The 19,913-nt window shown below is 34.3% G+C and overlaps 1 protein-coding gene across 1 annotated transcript; it reads right to left on the bottom strand.

Annotated features, from left to right (window-relative positions):
* Window positions 1-13: 13 nt before the first annotated feature.
* Window positions 14-19,913, bottom strand: LOC123716487 (nephrin-like). Its single transcript, XM_045672249.1, has 11 exons — window positions 19,807-19,913; window positions 14,502-14,704; window positions 13,305-13,415; window positions 11,698-11,901; window positions 10,910-11,061; window positions 4,108-4,249; window positions 2,889-3,022; window positions 2,513-2,672; window positions 1,601-1,757; window positions 775-914; window positions 14-39 (listed from the first exon to the last, which is right to left on the bottom strand). The coding sequence occupies exons 1-11, from the start codon at window positions 19,911-19,913 to the stop codon at window positions 14-16; spliced, it is 1,536 nt and encodes a 511-aa protein (XP_045528205.1).

Genomic DNA, 19,913 nt, shown 5'->3' with positions numbered 1-19,913 from the left:
GATTATGTATATATTAGCGAATAACTGCGAGGCGTTGTTCTGAACGATCATGAAACATTTTATCTGAACTATCAAAGTTGGTATAAATCTGTTATCTAGGTTGTTTGAAGATGGTTAACAATATATACACATAAATATATCACAAATGGAAGGAAATAAAAAATATTATAAATTAATTTTTAAATAATATTATAAATAAGGTTTATATTTACCGTGCTTAATTTAAAAAATCACGTCCTCGAGGACCTCTAGTTAGGGATCGTAAAAATTATTCTTTTATATTAACACTCCGTTGTGAGGTATCCAAGTACGTAAAGGCATATCTATTTCTTTATTAGAGTTCTGTAGAAATTGCACAGGCTTTCCTGAACAATTGCATTCTTCGGTATGGAATAAAAACTCAAAGATATAACTACAGATCCAAATACAGAGAGTTATTATCCACACTATGTCTCCAACAATACTTGGCGAAACTAGTACGTGAGCTTAACATCCACCGTTCGACTTTTTGGGACTGCCGGTTTTTCATGATATTTTACTTCACCGTACGAGGGAATGTCAAAAGCGCACATTGATAGGACACTCGGAGATCGCACCTATCGTAGGTGAAAGGGATGAAAATCGCACACTGAACCACTAGGTCCACAGGAGTCAAAAATAAATACTATGCGTTTCAATCATAATGTAATATACATCATAGGGAAATAAATGGACCATATTCTGACCAAGCAAAAAATACTATAATTTAAATTTATAAGAAGATAAAGTTCTTACTAGGAGCCGCCAGTATGAAGCTGCATGGTTCGTCTTGAAGACCTGCGGTGTTTACAGCTAAACATGAGACGACACCAAAATCCTCTTCTGTACTGGGTGTGTACAGCAAAGTTGATGTACTTCCCCTTGATTTGTAGTACCTGAAAAAATATTCTATTTAGAAATAGTTTAAAAGACGACATCTTGAAATAGCAATGTCTGACGAATGGTTAAGCGCTGGTTTCTCAAATATATGGACGCCGGCTTTATCATGCGAGCTAGCGATAACAGCATCCTCCGCATGATCGCGGACCGAGTCGATTGCCCAAACCTCAATCACTGTTCCGCCATTTCATGCGGAATGATTCGGGTATGAACAATTGAAGCGGTATAATTTTTTTTTAATTTCTGCAATTCCTGTATTTTGATGTATTCTAATATGTAAACCTACTAACCCTTAGATTTAAGTTATTATGTTGTAATTACTAATATAGTTATGGAACCATGTTTTCCGAAATAAACAATTTTTATTTTATTTTATTTTACTCCAATAGATTATTCGTGGTATCAGCGACCATTCACGTCAAGGTGAGGCAAAACGTCATAAATTAAAAATTATTAATGAATCAAATAAGGAAGTCTGAAGCTAAAACTATTCGCTTCAAAGTCTTTCGACTATACTGCCTATATCTTAACGTTTTCTGGAATAAAATGTATTTTTTGTCCCTCCTGGTTTCTAATCTTGGACGTTAGAAATTTGAGTAAAATAGCAGAAGTTTAAACACTTTATCTCTTACCGAATTTAATTAAAAAATGTTTTTTGTGTATTAAATACAATGCGACATACTTTGGATCTATATCCATGTATTCCTTGGAATTATTGAACGACCACATAAAGTGTTTAGGTGGCGGGCTAGAGTTAACTTCACAGATTAACTCTATCGTCTTCTTCTCCAGCACTACGAATACTTGGCTGTTCTTCGATGAGATACACACTGGAGGATCTAAGAAAAGAATATGTGAATTAGATGTTGAGATAACTTTACGTGCGCGCCTTTGCTTGTACATAATCAGTGTTCTAGTTCATTTTGACAAGGTTTCTATACATCACCCTTACAGGCAGACACGAGCAAATGATATAGTATGTATATATCTGCTTTTTTACATTTTAAAAGAGCTGTCAACTGACAACCTATGGGCTACTTCCATGGTGGCATACGTGGTCCTTAATTATCCTTACCATATAATTATCCCTATTAAAGCTGCCACATGAGAAAATCACATAGATTTTTGTCTCATCAGCTCCATAGCTATGGTAATTATAACCTCTCCAATGTTGTGAGTGAATAATAATCACAAGTCACCAAAAAATAATGAGAGCTGAGCTTTTATTGCGTAATTCTTATGATTTTGGGTGTGCTCCGAAAAAATAATTTTATCATAGAACGTCACGTTTTCTAATAATGTCGGTATCTATGTTGAACAATTTATCATCTTAAAATAAAAGATAAACTTTATTGAATTTGACTACTATGATTATGACCTGTATCCCAAAACAATAATAACAATGTAGACAGTGTAAGAGGCGCGTGCGAGATATTGCTCCTCAGAGACGGACGCCGAGCACCAAGCCCTTCTACCCTGATCCCTCATTTAAAGTTTTCATGTAAATGTAAATTGACGAAATTTTGATTTAAAAATTTATCCGTCTGGGCTAGTGAATAGTCGTAATTACGTTTGTATTTTTATAAATACCTACATCTAATTTGTAAATAAACTGGGTTGCTTGTAGATTTTCCTTCATCGTTCTGTGCTGCACATTTATACTCTCCGGAATCGATGCGAGTTACATTTTGCAGCACCAGGCTTTGCTCGCTCACAAAAACCCCTGCGCTGGCGTTGTGCTCTATTTGCATACCCTAAAGAAAAATTCAGGTCCATCATACATGTGACTAGGGCGGACGTAGCGTTCGTATCTTATAGTATATTTTTATGAATAAGACCGTACCTAAGTGATAGATTAGTTTGTTTTAATACAGTAAATGTCCACCTATTCTAAAATAATTACTATAAACCAATTTGTGTCACTATTAACAATATTATTTTTACGAGAATCTAGAACTATATATACCGACCTGTTTGAACCAAAAGAATTTACTAGGACGAGGATTGGCTCGTGCAGTGCATTCCAAGTAAACGTCATCTCCTTCCAAGGTGTGATTCGACTTCTTGCTAGTCAGGCTTATTTTGAGGCTGACTATTGGTACATCTGTTGGGAATTTTGGTTAAACTTTCCAATATGGACCATCGATGTTTGAGGTTTTAGGGGGGCGAGGGAGGGGGGGTTATTGAGGGCTACACCCCGTGCCATCTCCACCCTGCGGAACCCCATGGTTATGGAGATATTCATGGTTGAAGTTTTATTATTAAACAAAATTTTAAATCATTTTTTTATTACTTAGACGCAATTTGGCAGCAAAAATCACTTGCGAGGTGTTCCGAGGTGGAGGGTAGCCCTCAACTTTTGTTTAGTTGTAAAGTTTTAATTAACATATTGTTTATAGAATTTTAATACAATAGTGTATTGTTCTTTGTATACTTATATGAAAAACGGAAGATTATCTGGTCACTCACAACACAGAAATGGCCCTAGTGTGGAGCTTAGTGGCAATTAATATTTTTAGCTACCGAATACTTTTATCATTTTAAATTAAAAAAATAATGTAAAAAATCTATGCGTATAATTATAATGTGGCATTTTTATGAAAAAGAGAACGAGCAGTTATTAGCAAGTTGTGTTGTAAACTTAAATTAGCTGGCATAGCTTTCACCTTTCGTTGCATTTATGCAAACGCCAGGTACTACATACAAGTGCAAATTGTATGAGTGATTATGATGTCCCTACACTACTACTTACTTTTCTAAAAGTAATTCAGGCCATTTTAGACGCCTATAACTTTGTTGAGGATACAATTAGCAGGCCAAGTTAATGTATTTATTATAAACATAAAATATTTGTAATATTTATAATATGGTCACTACGAGTATAAGATGTTGTTGGGTTAGCTAATTACGTAATAACGTAATATAGAAAGTCCCGTGGAGACTGAATAAATTGACTGACTTGGTGTTACATGGATCTCACAACTTTTTACGGCAGAAGAACTGCGTTGCGAGATTTGTTTTATTTTACAAATTATGTTTATAATGACATTTATTTGTATATATGACAATGACATATATACAATGATCATTTATTGACACCTATATATGTATTTATATATATTGAATGTGAGTAGAACAAATATTTAGTGCAACAAAATCTCTTTTGTAATCCTTAATACCTCTACTTACATTGAACGTCTAATTTCCACGTGTCCTCAAGGCTCTTTGCCCTGAGATGAGGATTCTCAGCATGGCAAATTAGCAATCTTTCATGATCTTGTGCTTCTGGTACTAGCTGCACTACACTTCGAGTCAAGTTGGACTGTGAAAACTGTGAAAATTCATATTATTTTCTTACAAGAGAAACCCGAAATGTTTTGTGTAATACTATTTTAGATTTTTCTAAATAAAAAAATAATGCTAGCCTAAAGTTAGAAAGGTAAGGTAAGGTCACGTAAACATGTTACTCTTACGCCTGCTCTGTGCGGCACTATCTAACATCGAGGTCCATTTCAGTGTCTCAGTGAGGTCTGTGTCAAGAAAGGCGATTAAATTATGAAGCCCTATTTCCCTGCATTCTATTAATTTATGAAGCCCTATTTCCCTTGGTTACGGCATCACGCGTGATCGGCTGGACCGATTTTGCTAATTCTTCTTTTGTGTTTATTTTTCAGTCAGGAGAAGGTTCTTATGAAAATAAAAAAGGTGGTGTTTTGCCTCGTCGCCCGAAGATGAAACTAAGTTGCAGACATTAATCCGACCAACTCCCCCGAGCACTCTCCATGGTAAATGTGGTAGAAGCGCAAAGAGTGTTGCTATGTTTAATTATGTGGTGTACATAACTAAGCAACGACAAGGGATCAAGACACTCAGAAAGTGATTGGACATCGAAATGAAAGGAGCTGGACCTAGGGAGCTCTCATCCAGAGATGAGAAATAACGTCTCGCCGTGCTGAACACACCAAGCTTCTTGGAGGCTCATTTTGATTCCGTCTAATTCCTCTGACAATGATAGAGAAACTTAACTCTCTTACATTCGTCATTGCGCAGTAGTCCGATGCTGGCAGAGACTTTACTGAGAGTGTCTTCGAAGAGAGGAGTAGCGACACATGGTTTTTTTTACATGGATAATTGATTATCCACAACATCAGTACCTACTACGAATTTTGAGAAAACTACATATAGAAACATACAAAAACAAATAAAATAAATATATAAAACAAAATATTTTAGTAACCCCCTCCAATGGCATAGCCAATGTTTTTAATAAGATATTATGTGTAACGATAATAAGTAAACTAGACTGGAAAAGACAAGGCTTGTACATCCATGGCAAATATCTAAACCATCTAAGATATGCAGACGACTTAGTATTGCTATCAGAAACAAGCAACCAACTACAAAATATGATAGAAACCTTATACAAGGCTAGCATACAAGTAGGTTTGCAAATGAATATAACAAAAACAAAAGCCATGACCAACTGCAAAAGATCTACTTTAAAAATTTGGAATGATGAGTTAGAATATGTTGCAAATTATATATACTTGGGTAAACAAATTGGATTCAGCAGCGAAAGAAATGATCAAGAAATAGAGAGAAGAGTATTCTTACTCTTTGAAGTACGTGGAATAAATATTGGAGTTGTAAAGAAATATTTAAAAGTGATATACCTATAGGGCTTAAGAAGAAAGTTATGGACGCATGCCTTATTCCATGTCTGACATATGCATGTCAAATATGGAAATTTACAAATAAAACAAAAAACAACATAAATACATGTCAACGAGGCATGGAAAGGAGCATGCTAAACATTAAAAAGGTAGACAAGATCAGACACACAAAAATAAGATCAGAGACCAAAGCAATTGATGCTCTAAGCCACGCCAAAAAACTGACGTGGCAGTGGGCGGGTCACGTAGCACGCCTAACAGATCACAGATGGACGAAAGAAGTAACTTCAAAAAAATCTCGGGTCCTCAATGGATGCAAATAGCTCGAGATAGAGAAAGATGGCAAACCTTGGAGGAGGCCTTTACCGGAGAGGGTTCCTGATACATACTAACTGTTACAAATAATTACTAACACATAGGATAACCGGATATTAGTGGATCGGGAAATAATTTAAGGCTTAAAATAAATAAATAAATAATGACTAACTTTATATTAGGTCCTTACATATGAAATTGGCGTTTTGTCGTACTGGCCACTTTGACCTCAAATACCTCCTCTTTGGTTAGAAATTTCAAATTCAAATTTGTACAGCTATTTACTTATGTATTTGTGCTTCGATGACCGTCATTCATTTGTTTTTTCTTCTGTTTGCGTCACTCATTTTATAAAATGTAAAACTTAAAGTATCGCATTATTTACGAGTATGAGTTCCGCCGTGGCACTAGTGCTGCGGAAACGACTCGAAGGGTGAATGATGGTATGGCGGTCATGTTGCAAAAGAAAACACAGTTCGTTTTTGGTTCCAACGTTTTCGTTCTGGAAATTTCGACCTACAGAACAAGCCCCGTGGACGGCCTGAGACTCAAGTTGATGATGAAGTATTGAAGGCTATTGTGGAAGCGGATTCATCTCAAACCACGTCCGAGTTAGCTGTAGGCTGCGGTGTTAGTGATAAAACTGTTTTAATTCACTTGAAGCAAATTGGGAAGATTAAAAGCTTGAAAGGTGGGTACCTCACGAATTGACTGAAGCAAACCGGCAAACGCGCGTCGACTGCTGGGTTACATTACTGAACCGGCACAATAATGAAGGTATTTTAAACCGAATCATTACCTGTGATGAAAAATGGATTCTTTACGATAATCGGAAGCACTCAGCGCAATGGTTGGATCCTGGCCAGCCAGCCAAATCCTGCCCCAAGCGAAAATTAACCCCAAAAAAGTTACTTGTAAGCGTTTGGTGGACTAGTGCCGGTATTGTTCATTGCAGTTTTCTCAAATCTGGCCAGACTATTACGGCTGATGTCTATTGTCAGCAATTGCAAACCATGATGGAAAAGCTAGCGGCTAAACAACCTAGGCTGGTCAATCGCTCCACGCCACTGCTACTTCACGACAACGCTAGACCACACACTGCACAACCGACGGCTACCAAATTAGAAGAGCTTCAGTTGGAATGTCTAAGGCATCCTCCGTATTCCCCGGACCTTGCTCCAACAGATTACCATTTTTTTCGAAATTTGGACAACTTCTTGCGAGGGAAAAAATTTAACTCCAAGTCAGTCCAGTCAGGCAGTCCAAATCGCCTTCACAGATTTTATTGATTCCCGTCCGACTGGTTTTTTTAGTAAAGGGATCAATGAACTACCTATGAGATGGCAAAAGTGCATAGAAAACAATGGTTCATACTTTGATTAATTAAATATATTATATTTAAAAATATTCAACTTTTTGTTCCTCCCATACAAAACCCCAATTTCATATGTAAGGACCTAATATTATACAAAGAAAGAGTTAATTGAAAATTATTATTTTTTTACACTGGTTAACTACAATGTATATTTTTTACTTAAATTATACATATAGATATAATTTCGGTATGATTCTAGTTTTCTTCCACAACAAATTTAAGAATTAAGTTTCAAGGTCAAGGAACATAAATAACTTTTAATGCTAACAGGAGAAATGCCGTCTGAACCACAACTTTTACTTATATCTTTAGTCATAATTTTGTTTTCAATTTATTTTTCTAACATTGCATAACGGTAAGGCATTACAAATTGTGGCATTATGTAAACTATTATTAACGCAACTGAAAACTGACCTAAAGTGCTACGCAATCCGCATATAAAATAAGCTGTTTCACAAATTTGTGTGGCTATTTCACCACCTCGAGACATTTCTTGTGGTACAATACTATATGACTATTTTCTTTTGTGATTAAGGAAATTCCAAAAATGCTTTACATTTTTAGATATATTTTTATCAACATTACTAATATTAGCGCTGCCTCCAACGTTCAAGTCTTCCACAAATTTTTGCCTTAGACAGACAGACTTAGATTACATCCTTATAAAATCCAAATAGTCAAAAAAATTAAACCAGAAGACCTGGTAAACCAAAAACAATTGTGGTGCGCTTGAAAACACCCGAAATTAAAGACAAAAAATTACCTGGCTCACGTAACAAACGGGAGAAACCATACATCTGATATGGGAATGTCAGGGGATTCGAAAAGATTCTTTGTAAATGAGCATGTGACCCCAGATAATAAGCATCTTCTTAAGGAGACGAAAGCGCTGGCAATCAAATGTTAAACCCACCTTTATGTATTAATCGTATATATTTTTGGAGAGTAGTTATGTATTTCATGGTATGGGTATGGATATGGATATTGATCTAAGGTATATCCTTTGTTTTTGCTTCATTAAAATACTAGACGTGATTTTCTGGTTCCATATGGGCCAATATATTGTGATGATACTAACGTTGCATAAATTCACTATTAACCTTAGTATTGTAGATTACTTTAACTATTCAAAACTTAAAATTGCATTGTTGATTAAAATATAATTTTGGCGCTTTAATAACAAGTCCAAATAACAAATTTGTATTAAAAGTCTACACTAAAGTTGGTACAATCTCTATGTTTTTCAATGTTTGACAAAACTTGTAACTTTATTTTATAAAAACGTGCGTGGCCTGCGTACATGTACAAAGTAATTTTATTAAAATCTACCTACTTGAACTATCGATATTATTTAAATAACCGAGTCAAGGCTTAATAGCAGTTTTTATGATAATGAACTGTACATTACTATATTAGTACCAGATGTTTCTACGAGATAGAACGACAGAAACTCCAATAAAAATATAGGCGGAGGGCTGCTGGTCTATGTATCTCGAGCAAAGCATATGAGAGGCCTGAGTGGAACTGCAATAGTGTGGAAACACTCTGGATAACTATACCCCATAATTAATTGGCAGTCAACGACCGGCGCAGTCTCCATATCGGCCTTGTCTATACCTCCAGACTCTATGCAGACTTGAAACGTTTATTTCCTCGTATGTGGCTACATAATAGAAATAAATATAAGTGATAACTTTTTAATAGTCGGTGACTTTATCGTCCCAAATATTAATTGGACGCCTTTAGGACCGATTGAATTTAAATAAAACACGTGTGTGTACTTATGTACATGCGTAAGAAGTTATACTTCTTTGGCGTAAAATTATTTCTGAATAATCAATTTTTTTATTTTAAAATGTTGACAATGCTAACTTCAGGGTGTCGGTTTTTATTTCTTTATAAAAAAGGGGGCGAACGGGCAGGAGGCTTACCTGATGTTAAGTGATACCGCCGCCCCTAGACATTCTCAATGCCAGAGGGTTCGCGAGTGCGTTGCCGGCCTTTAAAGAATTTGTACACTCTTTTCTTGAAGGACCCTAAGTTGAATTGGTTCGGAAATATTTCAGTGGGCAGCTGGTTCCACATAGCGGTGGTGCGCGGCAAAAATTGCCTTGAAAAACGCTCAGCCGTGGAACGTCGGACGTCGAGGTGATACGGGTGGAATTTTGTATTCTGCCTCGACGTCCGATGATGAAACTTAGCTGCAGGTATTCATCCGAACAACTCCTCTGAACACTCTCCATGTGTTTTGCTTTTTTGTGACGGTGTGCGCGCGCATCGTAAAAATTTAGTCTCATCATTTTTCTCTAACTCGCCAAAAGAAGTATAACTTCAAAAGGTACTTCTAAAATACAAAATATCCCCGAAATGTTTTTAAACTAAATTAATATTTAAGGCCTAAAACAACATAATTTGTCGCCTAATAGTAGCAATAATGTTCTAGATGTAATTTAAAGTAACGCTTCCATCGACAGTTCGACAACTGATATGGCGCTAGTTAAACCTAACATATACGAATATCATCCTTGCTTAAAGATTGATGCTACCGACTTAGTTCTACGTGAAACCATCCCAAATGCACAAATAAAATACAACTTTCGTCGCACTAACTACGAGGATATTAATAAAGCATTGTCGAATATTGATTGGATAAAAGTTTTAATTGGAGATACTATTGATGAAGTGACAGATAATTTCTACGTAATATCTATATATATAAAATTCTCGTGTCACAATATTCGTTCCCATACTCCTCCGAAACGGCTCGACCGATGCATATGATTGTTTTTATCCATATTCTCTGTCTAAGTCTGAGCTACCTGTCTGAGCTAATCGGCTAGTTTCTATCTTTCAAACCCCTAAGTGACAAGAGGTGTCCACTCCAAAATAATATTTTTTATTTTTATCTTTTATGATACAGCATACAAAATTACATACAACCCTTAATTGTCACCCCTCTCTATACGATCAACTATTTTTTATTATAGTAGATAGCTTATTTTTATTGAACTAAAAAGTGTTTCCTGTAATATACATTGCAAAACGACGTTTGCCGGGTCAGCTAGTTCCTAAAAGACGGAGTATTGGCAGAAATAAATTGCCTATTTGGTACTCAAGCTCTTTGTTCATATAATAAAAGACAAATTAAAAGCTCACAAGCGTTTGAAAACTTATCCAAGAGACTGACGATGAATTTTTGCTTTTACGCGCTTGATAAAGACGTGTATCCAAAAAGAGCTTTGATATGTATGAGAAGCATTGTGGTCATATCTGAGAAATAAACGCTAATGTAGCCCAGGCTAAGACAATGATTCTCGGAGATAAAGTCTACTATACAGAAGCATTTAAATTTTTCCTATCTAATTTGGGTTGGAGACAAAGACAACAAATTAAACACCATGTACATCAGTCTAGTCGTTCTCGAGCTATAACGTTTCGAACAAACCCGACTTTGTTTTATATATTCAGATTTAGTAGAATTTTTATTTGATAATTTTTCACATCTAAAGACAACAATCATCTATTTCTATTGCAGAGTACAATGTTAGAACTATAATAATTCATAAAATATTGGTAATTAAGTAAACAATAATCAAATTTCTACATGAAATAAGTATTAACCACTTACATTAATGACATTATCTCTTAGAGGCCTAGAACCTATCCACCAGGTAATCTGCGGTGCAGGACGAGACCCAGTAACGATGCATTCGACCTCGTAACTGCGGTTAGCAGAAAGCTGTTCTTGTTTCTTCACTATCTGCACACTTAGAGGCCTCACTGTTGAGAGAAATAACTTGAAATAGAAAAGGTCATATTTGATTTGATTATTTTTATTTTAGTTCAATTCAGTATTTCGAATAAAATAACATTATACACTCACGAAGGTTGAGTGTATAAGTTTGGAAAAGTCATTGAAAAACTTGAGGTAAATTTTTAAACGAAAAGTGGTTATAAACCGACACTTTTAGATTCAAAAAACAATTTATGATTTTTTAGTGAAATGTATTTTGATTTAAAATAATCAGTTTCAACTATTTATTACTATAATAGTAGTTTTCTCCATAACTCGCACTACATAATTCTTAAAAGTCCGGCAACGCATGTGCTAGCCCTCTGGCAATGTGAGTGGTATCACTTAAGATCAGGTTCCAGTGTAAGATAAAAAATATGGAAGGTTACGAATAAACTAGATAGATTGGTTATATATTGAGCCGAACTAATATTGTATTCTAATAAACGAAACATATACCTACATCCTTAATTGTTTGGAACATACCTATTAATACTAAATGATAAATTAACGGGTTTTACAATGAAACGAAAACTTTCAAAATTACTACTAACAAGCCGTAAACAACTCAAGAGTTATAAAAATGTAATTTGTTAAAAATCATATAATTACTGTCTACTCACAGTTTATGTTCAGGATAATAACTTTACTCGGCGGTGGCGATAAGTTTGTGTTGGAGGCCTGACAACTAAGCCTAGCATTAAGATGCTGTCGCCCCAATCTTGGGAATGTTAATGCATTGCTGGTAACTCCATTGTCCTCTTCTTCAAACGTCTCATCTATTATGGTGTTCTCTAAATACCATATGAGACTTGGCCGTGGATTTCCTATTGAATAAAATTTATATAATTATAAAAAAACAATAAAATCTTTAACAGGTAGATACATAGCCCGGGATGACAACAAATAATTTTATTTCAAAGAGTTGTTTAATGTTCAGAAATTAGTAAAATAAGGGGCAGTTGTCCCTCTATCAGTGGAGCTAAAGGTGAGCATGAATAAGTAAACGAAAAAAATATCCTTTAATATTCTTATACCGAGCAAAAATGTATTTAACTATTGTTTCAATCATATTAAAGAAAAGTCGTCAGCTGTAATGACGGGGGGTATATGTCAGTCACGTGCACGTTTTTTGACAATTTTTTTTTGAAATTTATACATCAAATTTTATTTTATTTTTTAAATAATATAGGAAATCGTCTATTTATTTAAAATTTTAAATTGGTTACTATTAATAGAAATAAAATTAAATTAAAACAAATACCTATTTGAGATAATAAAATAATTACAATAAAACTTTAACGCATGCACTTGTATAATTATTTTTGTTTAGCATTAATATAAACTCATAATAAAATAAAACTAATATAACTAATGGTAAATAGATAAATATAGATAAATGCAAAAGGTTCAAATGTGCTACTTTCTAATCTTGGAAAAAATCTAGATTAATAGTAAAACTCACTGCCTCACCACAAGCAACCGAGATATTACAATTTATTGCTTCCCATGCGACCGTTGTATTTCAACAGAATAACTCCAAATTAATAACTAACGCGAATATGGATTATTCAAACAATCAGTATTAAGAAAGATGTTGTCGAGTTAATTTCTATTCCAGTATATATACTCGTAGTAAGTCATAGCTTCGGTACAGAATTTTGTAATATCTAACGTGGTATGTTTATTTTTTTAACATGGTATGTTCACCCGAATTTCAATCACTTTTTAATCTCCTTGAGCTGTACCTACTTTTGTTTTGATTATGTTCATGTAACTAAAATTGTTAGTTGTTTAGTTAGTAATATTAAAGGATAAAGGCTTTTGTTTTCTTTCAAATAATATTTTATTTTAATTAACCTCACTATCACAAACATGCAGTTTTCATCGTATTCAGTCATGTGAATTATTTTTTTTAAACTATACGAGATCCCGAAAATTTGGGGATCCGGGATTGATATTTCTAATTCCGCGGGATCTCGAATTCACGATCTCGAGTCGGGATTGCATTTCCTACTTGTGAGCCTTCCAGAAATTTGACCATGGGCGGCGGATGAGCACTTAACATCAGATGAGCCTCTTGCCCCTTGTCCTCCTGCCCGTTTGCTTCCTGATATATAAAAATAAATGTTTTGATTTCGGATTTCACTTCTTAAAAAATGATACTTTTTATATAATATTGAGGCTAACCTTTACTAAAGGTAAAAGTTATTTTAATTGGTGGTCTTACCTCCTTTTACTTCACACAATAGCTCAATCGTGTCTCCTTCATTATAAGGTTCCAACAAGCGAATTGAATCCTGCGTCCTCGCATCAATTATAGTTGGTTGATTCGGTGGAGCTAAGTAATGAAAATTGATAGTATTTAAAAAAACTTCCAATGATTACCTCAGTTAATAGAATTTAGCCTTCAGAAGTAGAAGTGTGCATAAATATAAGGATACTATTACCTATACCATATGTATTGTAGACATATATATAAGATATACTTTTTCATAGTAGTTGTAAAAAAATTAAACATGACATACGTATTGAAACTAATAGTATATCGTATGTAGGAGGCATATTAGAATAATAAGACATTTGGTTTTATCTAACTAAACAACAACTGTATTATTTAAATTAATTTAGATTTTTAATTTATAAATTATCTTTCAATTTTCTTTTATATATTTAATATTCTATTTCTTATATGTATGCTCGAAAATGGACCCAAAATCTTTCTTATTTAAAACAACGCTTTTGAACAAAAACTGCCAAACAATGATAGCTGTCCATTAATATTTTTTCACAATTCTTGTATTTTGATAAAAGAATTAACAATAAGTTTTGTGGGCTATTCTAGTGGGCAAGTACTGTCGCTTTCGCCGATAACATTTCAATAAATCAATCAAGCTTCGTATGGAAGTACGATAAGTTTCAATAAAAGAAAATTGTAATTCTAACACATAATATAGACATTTAATAGCATTAGAATGTCTGATAATAGGCGAGAAGCTATAAATATTTAAGTTGAAATATATTAAGTAATTATATTAATATAATGCAAGAAGTACTGTCTTCTAAGAGAATGTTTTGGTAAAACAAAACGATGTGGGATTTCTGTGTTTCTCCTAACTAACTATAATATACTAACTATCTAACAAAATTTTGGATGTGGATAAGTATTTTATTAGCATCGATTTAAGAAACAAGAGTAGGTATAGTTTACAGTGAAATTATGTTATGTTACTTGTACTGGGATGTGTGGTATATATGGAAGGTTACATATAAATAACACTTTTTAAATAGACGCTGTGTGTGGTTCTTGTAAATGGCGATAGGTATTTTATTCAATTTAACTATACCTTATTATTTACGTAATTTATTGTAGTTTTTTCTTTCTTATAATAACGTAAAAAACATTGATTGTTAGAGGAATACTTACTGATGACTGTCAAATTAACCATATAATTTCGTGTTGCTGAGTGTAGGAAGTCTACCCGACACCAGTATATTCCACTATCTGCTGGAGTCACATGTTCCAATAAAAGAATAGCAGGAGTGGACATGGCGTAGAAGTAGCCTCGAGTACCAATTGCACTGAATGACGATTTCGGCTGATTCATTGGGCGCCCGCGCACTTCATAACTGTTGACAATTTGATCATAACGATTGACATCTGGATTTTTTACGGTATTTATGGTGGGGAAAAGGTCTTTTCGCATTCTAGTATGTATGAATTTGTAATAAAATCTCTTTGGCTATTTGTATCTGGCTGGTTTTCGTATCATTAAAAGTTTAAATTTTAAAGAAGATAATTCCAAATTCATTCAATCATTCATTCCAGATTCATCAATCAGACAATCAATATTTGTTGATAATATTACATAAAAAAACTATGACTTTGTATTTAGACGTTGTGACGTAAAAAGTGTGTACGTGACTTGCGAAGAGTTATTGTATCATTAGTCACTCTTTGTAAACGTCATTCAAAAAAGAAATTGTACAATTAATTCGTCCTCCAGGTCATATAGTCTTGTAGCGTGGCAGATAAAGCGCGTTCTGGAATCGAAGCTTGGTATCGGCCGGAGTTCTAACCTAAGTGAGGAAGTGTTCGAGGTTGCTAATTTTTTTTTTAATTTCTGTTTTTTTCTTAATTCTATATGAAAATATTTAATTTAATTTTAACATATATAATGTATGAGAAAAATGTAATTCTGTAAGGAAATAAATATAAAAACAAGGGAGGAAAGGAGGGAACAGAAAGATAAATAAATAAATAATAATAATTTTGCGTAGGTAGTTAGAAACATCATTTCAAAGTATGGACAAAAAAGAAATGGATTACCTTGTAGAATCGATATACCAAAAGCTGTGCGAAAAGTTGGAAGACTAGACTAGAATAATAACAGAAAGTGTAACAAAGTCCGTCGACAGCAGTATGAATGTGAAGTTGGCAGAATTAACTGAAGAAAAAAAGAAACATAAATCGGATATCGCCATTCTAAAATAGAAAGTAAAATTCCTTATACTGAGATACTGAAAAATAGAAAGAAATTCCCATCCAACATGTACCTATTTGAAAGAAGATTTCTCTAAAGTAGTATTAGAAAAAAGAAAACTATTACAAACCGAACTAAACTATTACAAGCTGAACGTGCTAAAGGGAGAACATGTTATATTATAAAAGATTAACTCGTTATATTATACGAAATCTGAAAAACGAAAGAGAATCTTCTCCGAATCTCCGAAAGAATCCCAACCTTAATCAACAACTAAAAAAATAAACTTACTCGTTTACTATGAAGCGCATGGTTCCATTACAACGTATAACAATTGTGCCTCTTAGTCGCTGGTTCCGCGCTCTCGCTTACACTTCAAGTGGAAATGGAAACGGAAACTACAAATGGAACGCCTCAGGTAACGCCGCATGAGTCATGTTTCTTCGTGCGTGCAGCCAGCTCCATCGAAGTATAAGACGTTGTCACGTCAAAAACTCTCAGAATTTAAAGAAAGTATTGCTTCAATAGAGTATGACATTATTGGCTTGTCAGAAATAAGAAGAGATGGATATAACATTGATGAGGATAATTAAAATATACTTTGTTACTTCGGTGTAAGATATATAATATTGAAACAATACATTGAGAGTTTTATTGGTGTATCAAAACGAGTCTGCATTTTAAATTTAAGAATAATAAATTTAGATTTGTCTATTGTCCAAGTACTTGCACCCACATCCGAAGCAATTTATAATGAATTAGAGAAATTCTATGAACAAGTACGTAAAGCTATGAAGCACTGCAGCAAGCAGTTTATATCAGCAGGTTACTTTAAAGCTAGAATAGGAAAAAAGTTGCCTGGTGAAGAAAGAGTATTGGGTGCTAATTGCTTTGGTAAACGGGATCAAAGAGGATCTGCTCCTGCAATTTTGCTGAAAAGAGAAAAAAAAGCTAAAAAAACCTTTAGACCTGGTTTCACCCAAAAAGCGAAGAAGTCAAATTGACTAAATATTAACAAATGACTTGCGTTAACAAATGACAAGTGGTGCACAATCTATCATTTGCCAGCGACCATAGTCTTGTAAGATGCACATATATAATAAAAAACCTAAAAAGGAGTCGACTAAAATATAAAAATAGCCTTACCTTCAATCTCCAGAAGATGAAGAGTCATATTTAAAAACTATAGAAACCAAAATAAAAGACATAAAAGATACTGATGAAGGCAACGTAAACAAATATTATGATCAAAAACATCACTTACGGAAAGCTTAAGAGCCCTTACACTAAAAACTAAAAATAGAAATAATCGAAAAGGTTATATTATCTCAAATTAAATAAAGGATATAATTCCCAGAAGAAACGAGTTGACTCGTAACTCACATTTAAGCAGCGAAGAAAAGAAGGATCGAACATATCTGTATAAAAATATACATAAAATGATAAAATAGGACAACAAAAAATATAGATTACAAGTACTAGATAATTTTTTAACAGAAACAAGGAGTCTAAAAAAAGGTTTGAGAGCACTTAACATAACCAAACAATGTATACATCGAATAAAAACCAGTTCAACATCGACAACATACTCTAGATCCAAAATAATTGAGGTAGCTACTAAATTCTACAAAGAGTTATATGATTCTAAGCATACAATAAATAATACAGAAAATTTTGAAATCCATCGCAACAGTATATCGACTGAAAGATTTTCAACTTATGAAGTTATCAAAGCTATGGATAAATGAAAGAAAGAGAAAAGCTGTGGACCAGATGGCATAACAAATCAAGCTATAAAAGTTGGAAGATTTTTGTTCTTACAAAAGCATGTGGAAACCTCTTGGTGAATGAAATAATAGAACTCATACAAAATATATACCATCAAAGTGTAAGCCGCCTGAAGTTAGACAGAATAGGCTCAGAAATAAAAATATGCAGAGGCATAAGACAAGGCGATCCTTTATCACCTAGAATATTTTAACGATTCTACAGAGCATTATGATATTCAAACATGACAAACCTTCAGTGGGAGAAAAAAGGGATAGAAATAAACGGTCAGTATCTAAGCAACTTGAGGCTCAAGGTTTGCGCAAGTAAATGCATTAGTCTTGAAATAAACACCTCCAAAACTAAAATTATGACTAACAGCAAAGAAAGACCAGTTTTTGACAATGCCACGTCTCTTGAATATGCGCAGTACTACATATACCTAGGTAAGCAAATATCGTTTAGCCAAAATAGACATGTGGATAAAACAAACAGACGAGTAAACTTACCATGGAACTAATTTTGGGCATTAAAAGAAGTTCTGAAATCCGACCTTAGCTTAACTATAAAAAGAACAGTCATGGACACATGCATACTTCCATGTCTGTCATATGGATTAAAAACGTAGATTTTTAATATGCCAAAGGGCTATGGAGCGCTCGATTCTTCAATTGAAACTAAAAGACAAGGTAAAAAACAACGAAGCCGTACAAAAAAGTTAAAATGGAAATGGGCCGTTCACATTGGCTGCATTTGTGATAGCAGATGGGTCAATAAGACCCTTAATTGGAATGGTTGGGCCATGGGAAGATAAAAGAGAGGATGCCCACCAAAAACTTGGGAAGACGAAATAAAAAGGTTAGCGAAAAAATTGTCGCAATGAATAGACAAGTGGAAGAAGTTGGAGGAGACCTTCACTCCGTCGTAGGTCGAGTACTAGTAAAAATATATCTGACATGCACATAGTGTAACTATAGTGTAATCGAATTAAAGGCTATTTTTATTTATTTATTTTAATTCCAAATTCAAATTAGGAAAATGTGTGATTTTTATTTATTTTTCGTACTGTCAAGATGAGTGAATCTAATGAAGAAATTCGATACATTTTAAAATTTTACTACAAAAAATGTAAAAAAGCACGCAAGCCGCAAAAAAAATAGCGATGTTTATGGACCTAGTGACTGCACTAGCAAATTTGTGCTACCAGTGTCTGTGAGGGTAGCACAAATTTGGTTTAAGCGTTTTCAATCCGGAAATTTTGATGTCAAAGATGCACGTCGCTTTGGTCGCCCTTTACAGATAAAATGGATGCCATTTTTAAAAAAAGTGGAGCAAGATCGGCATATCAGTAGTTACGACGTAGCTGAAGAACTGGGAATAGACCACAAAATAGTTTTGGCGCATTTAAAAGAAACTGGGTACACAAAAAAGCTCGATATTTGGGTACCTCACGAGCTCACTGTAAGAACCATTTTTGAAGAAGCTGATAACTGGTGATGAAATCGGGATCACGTACGATAAGAACGTGCTAAAAAGGTCAAAGGTCCGTCAAGCTTCGCAGACTGTGGCGAAACCCGGGTTAACTCGCAACAAGGTGATGGTGTGTGTGTGGTGGGATTGGAAGGGAATTTTCATTATGAGCTACCACCAGGTATGACCTTCGATTCTAAACTCTACTGCGAACAACTGATGAGTGGATCACGTACTCGGCTTCACAGACTGTGGCGAATCCCGGGTTAACTCGCAAAAAGTGTGTGTGGTGGGATTGGAAGGTCATAATCTAAACTCTACTGCGAACAACTGATGAGATTAAAGCAAGAAGTTGAGAGAAAGCGGCTGGAATTAATCAACAGAAGGGGTGTGGTTTTTCATCATGATAACGCTAGACCTCACACATCTTTAGCCACTCAGAAAAAAAAAGAGAGCTTGGCTGGGAGGTGTTATGCATCCGCCGTATAGTCCTGATCTTGCACCTTCAGATTTCTACCTGTTGCGGTATCTTCTGAATTATTTAGGCAGTGTCAGGTTAACATCACGAGAGGACTGCCAAAACCAATTGTCGCGGTATTTTGATCAGAAGCCCCACAATTTCTATGACAATGGGATCATGTCCCTAACTACAAGATGGCAAAAAGTTATCGAACAAAATGGTACTCAACATACTTTAGGTAAATATAAATAAACTATATTAAAAAATGTTGTGAATTTTCTTATAAAATGCGAAGATACTTTTTCCCCTACCTATTATTTAAAATTAACCAGCTACTTAAAAAGCCAATAAAAAGCTTTAAATATGTTTACCATGGCTCTAAAACTTGAAAGGTAAGCTGCTGTTTGCTTTCTTAACTCTGACATTTACTCATCAGGGATCACTTAGATAAGATAAATAGTTAATTTACCGTTAATTTAAAGAACTAATTTAAGTTCAACAGTATATCTAAAATATAAGCTTAAGGTATAGAATTCAATCGCTATATTTACGTGTAAAAAGGTTGCCCATTAGCCTTTTTGAACCACAGCACCATGTCCACCTTGTCTTGAGCACTGGGCTGAGTGTCACATGGAAGAAATACCTTATTACCTGCCAT

This window comes from Pieris brassicae, chromosome 11 (assembly GCF_905147105.1).
Source record: "Pieris brassicae chromosome 11, ilPieBrab1.1, whole genome shotgun sequence".
Taxonomy (NCBI): Eukaryota; Metazoa; Arthropoda; class Insecta; order Lepidoptera; family Pieridae; genus Pieris; species Pieris brassicae.
This window is presented reverse-complemented; position numbering and strand designations above follow the sequence as displayed.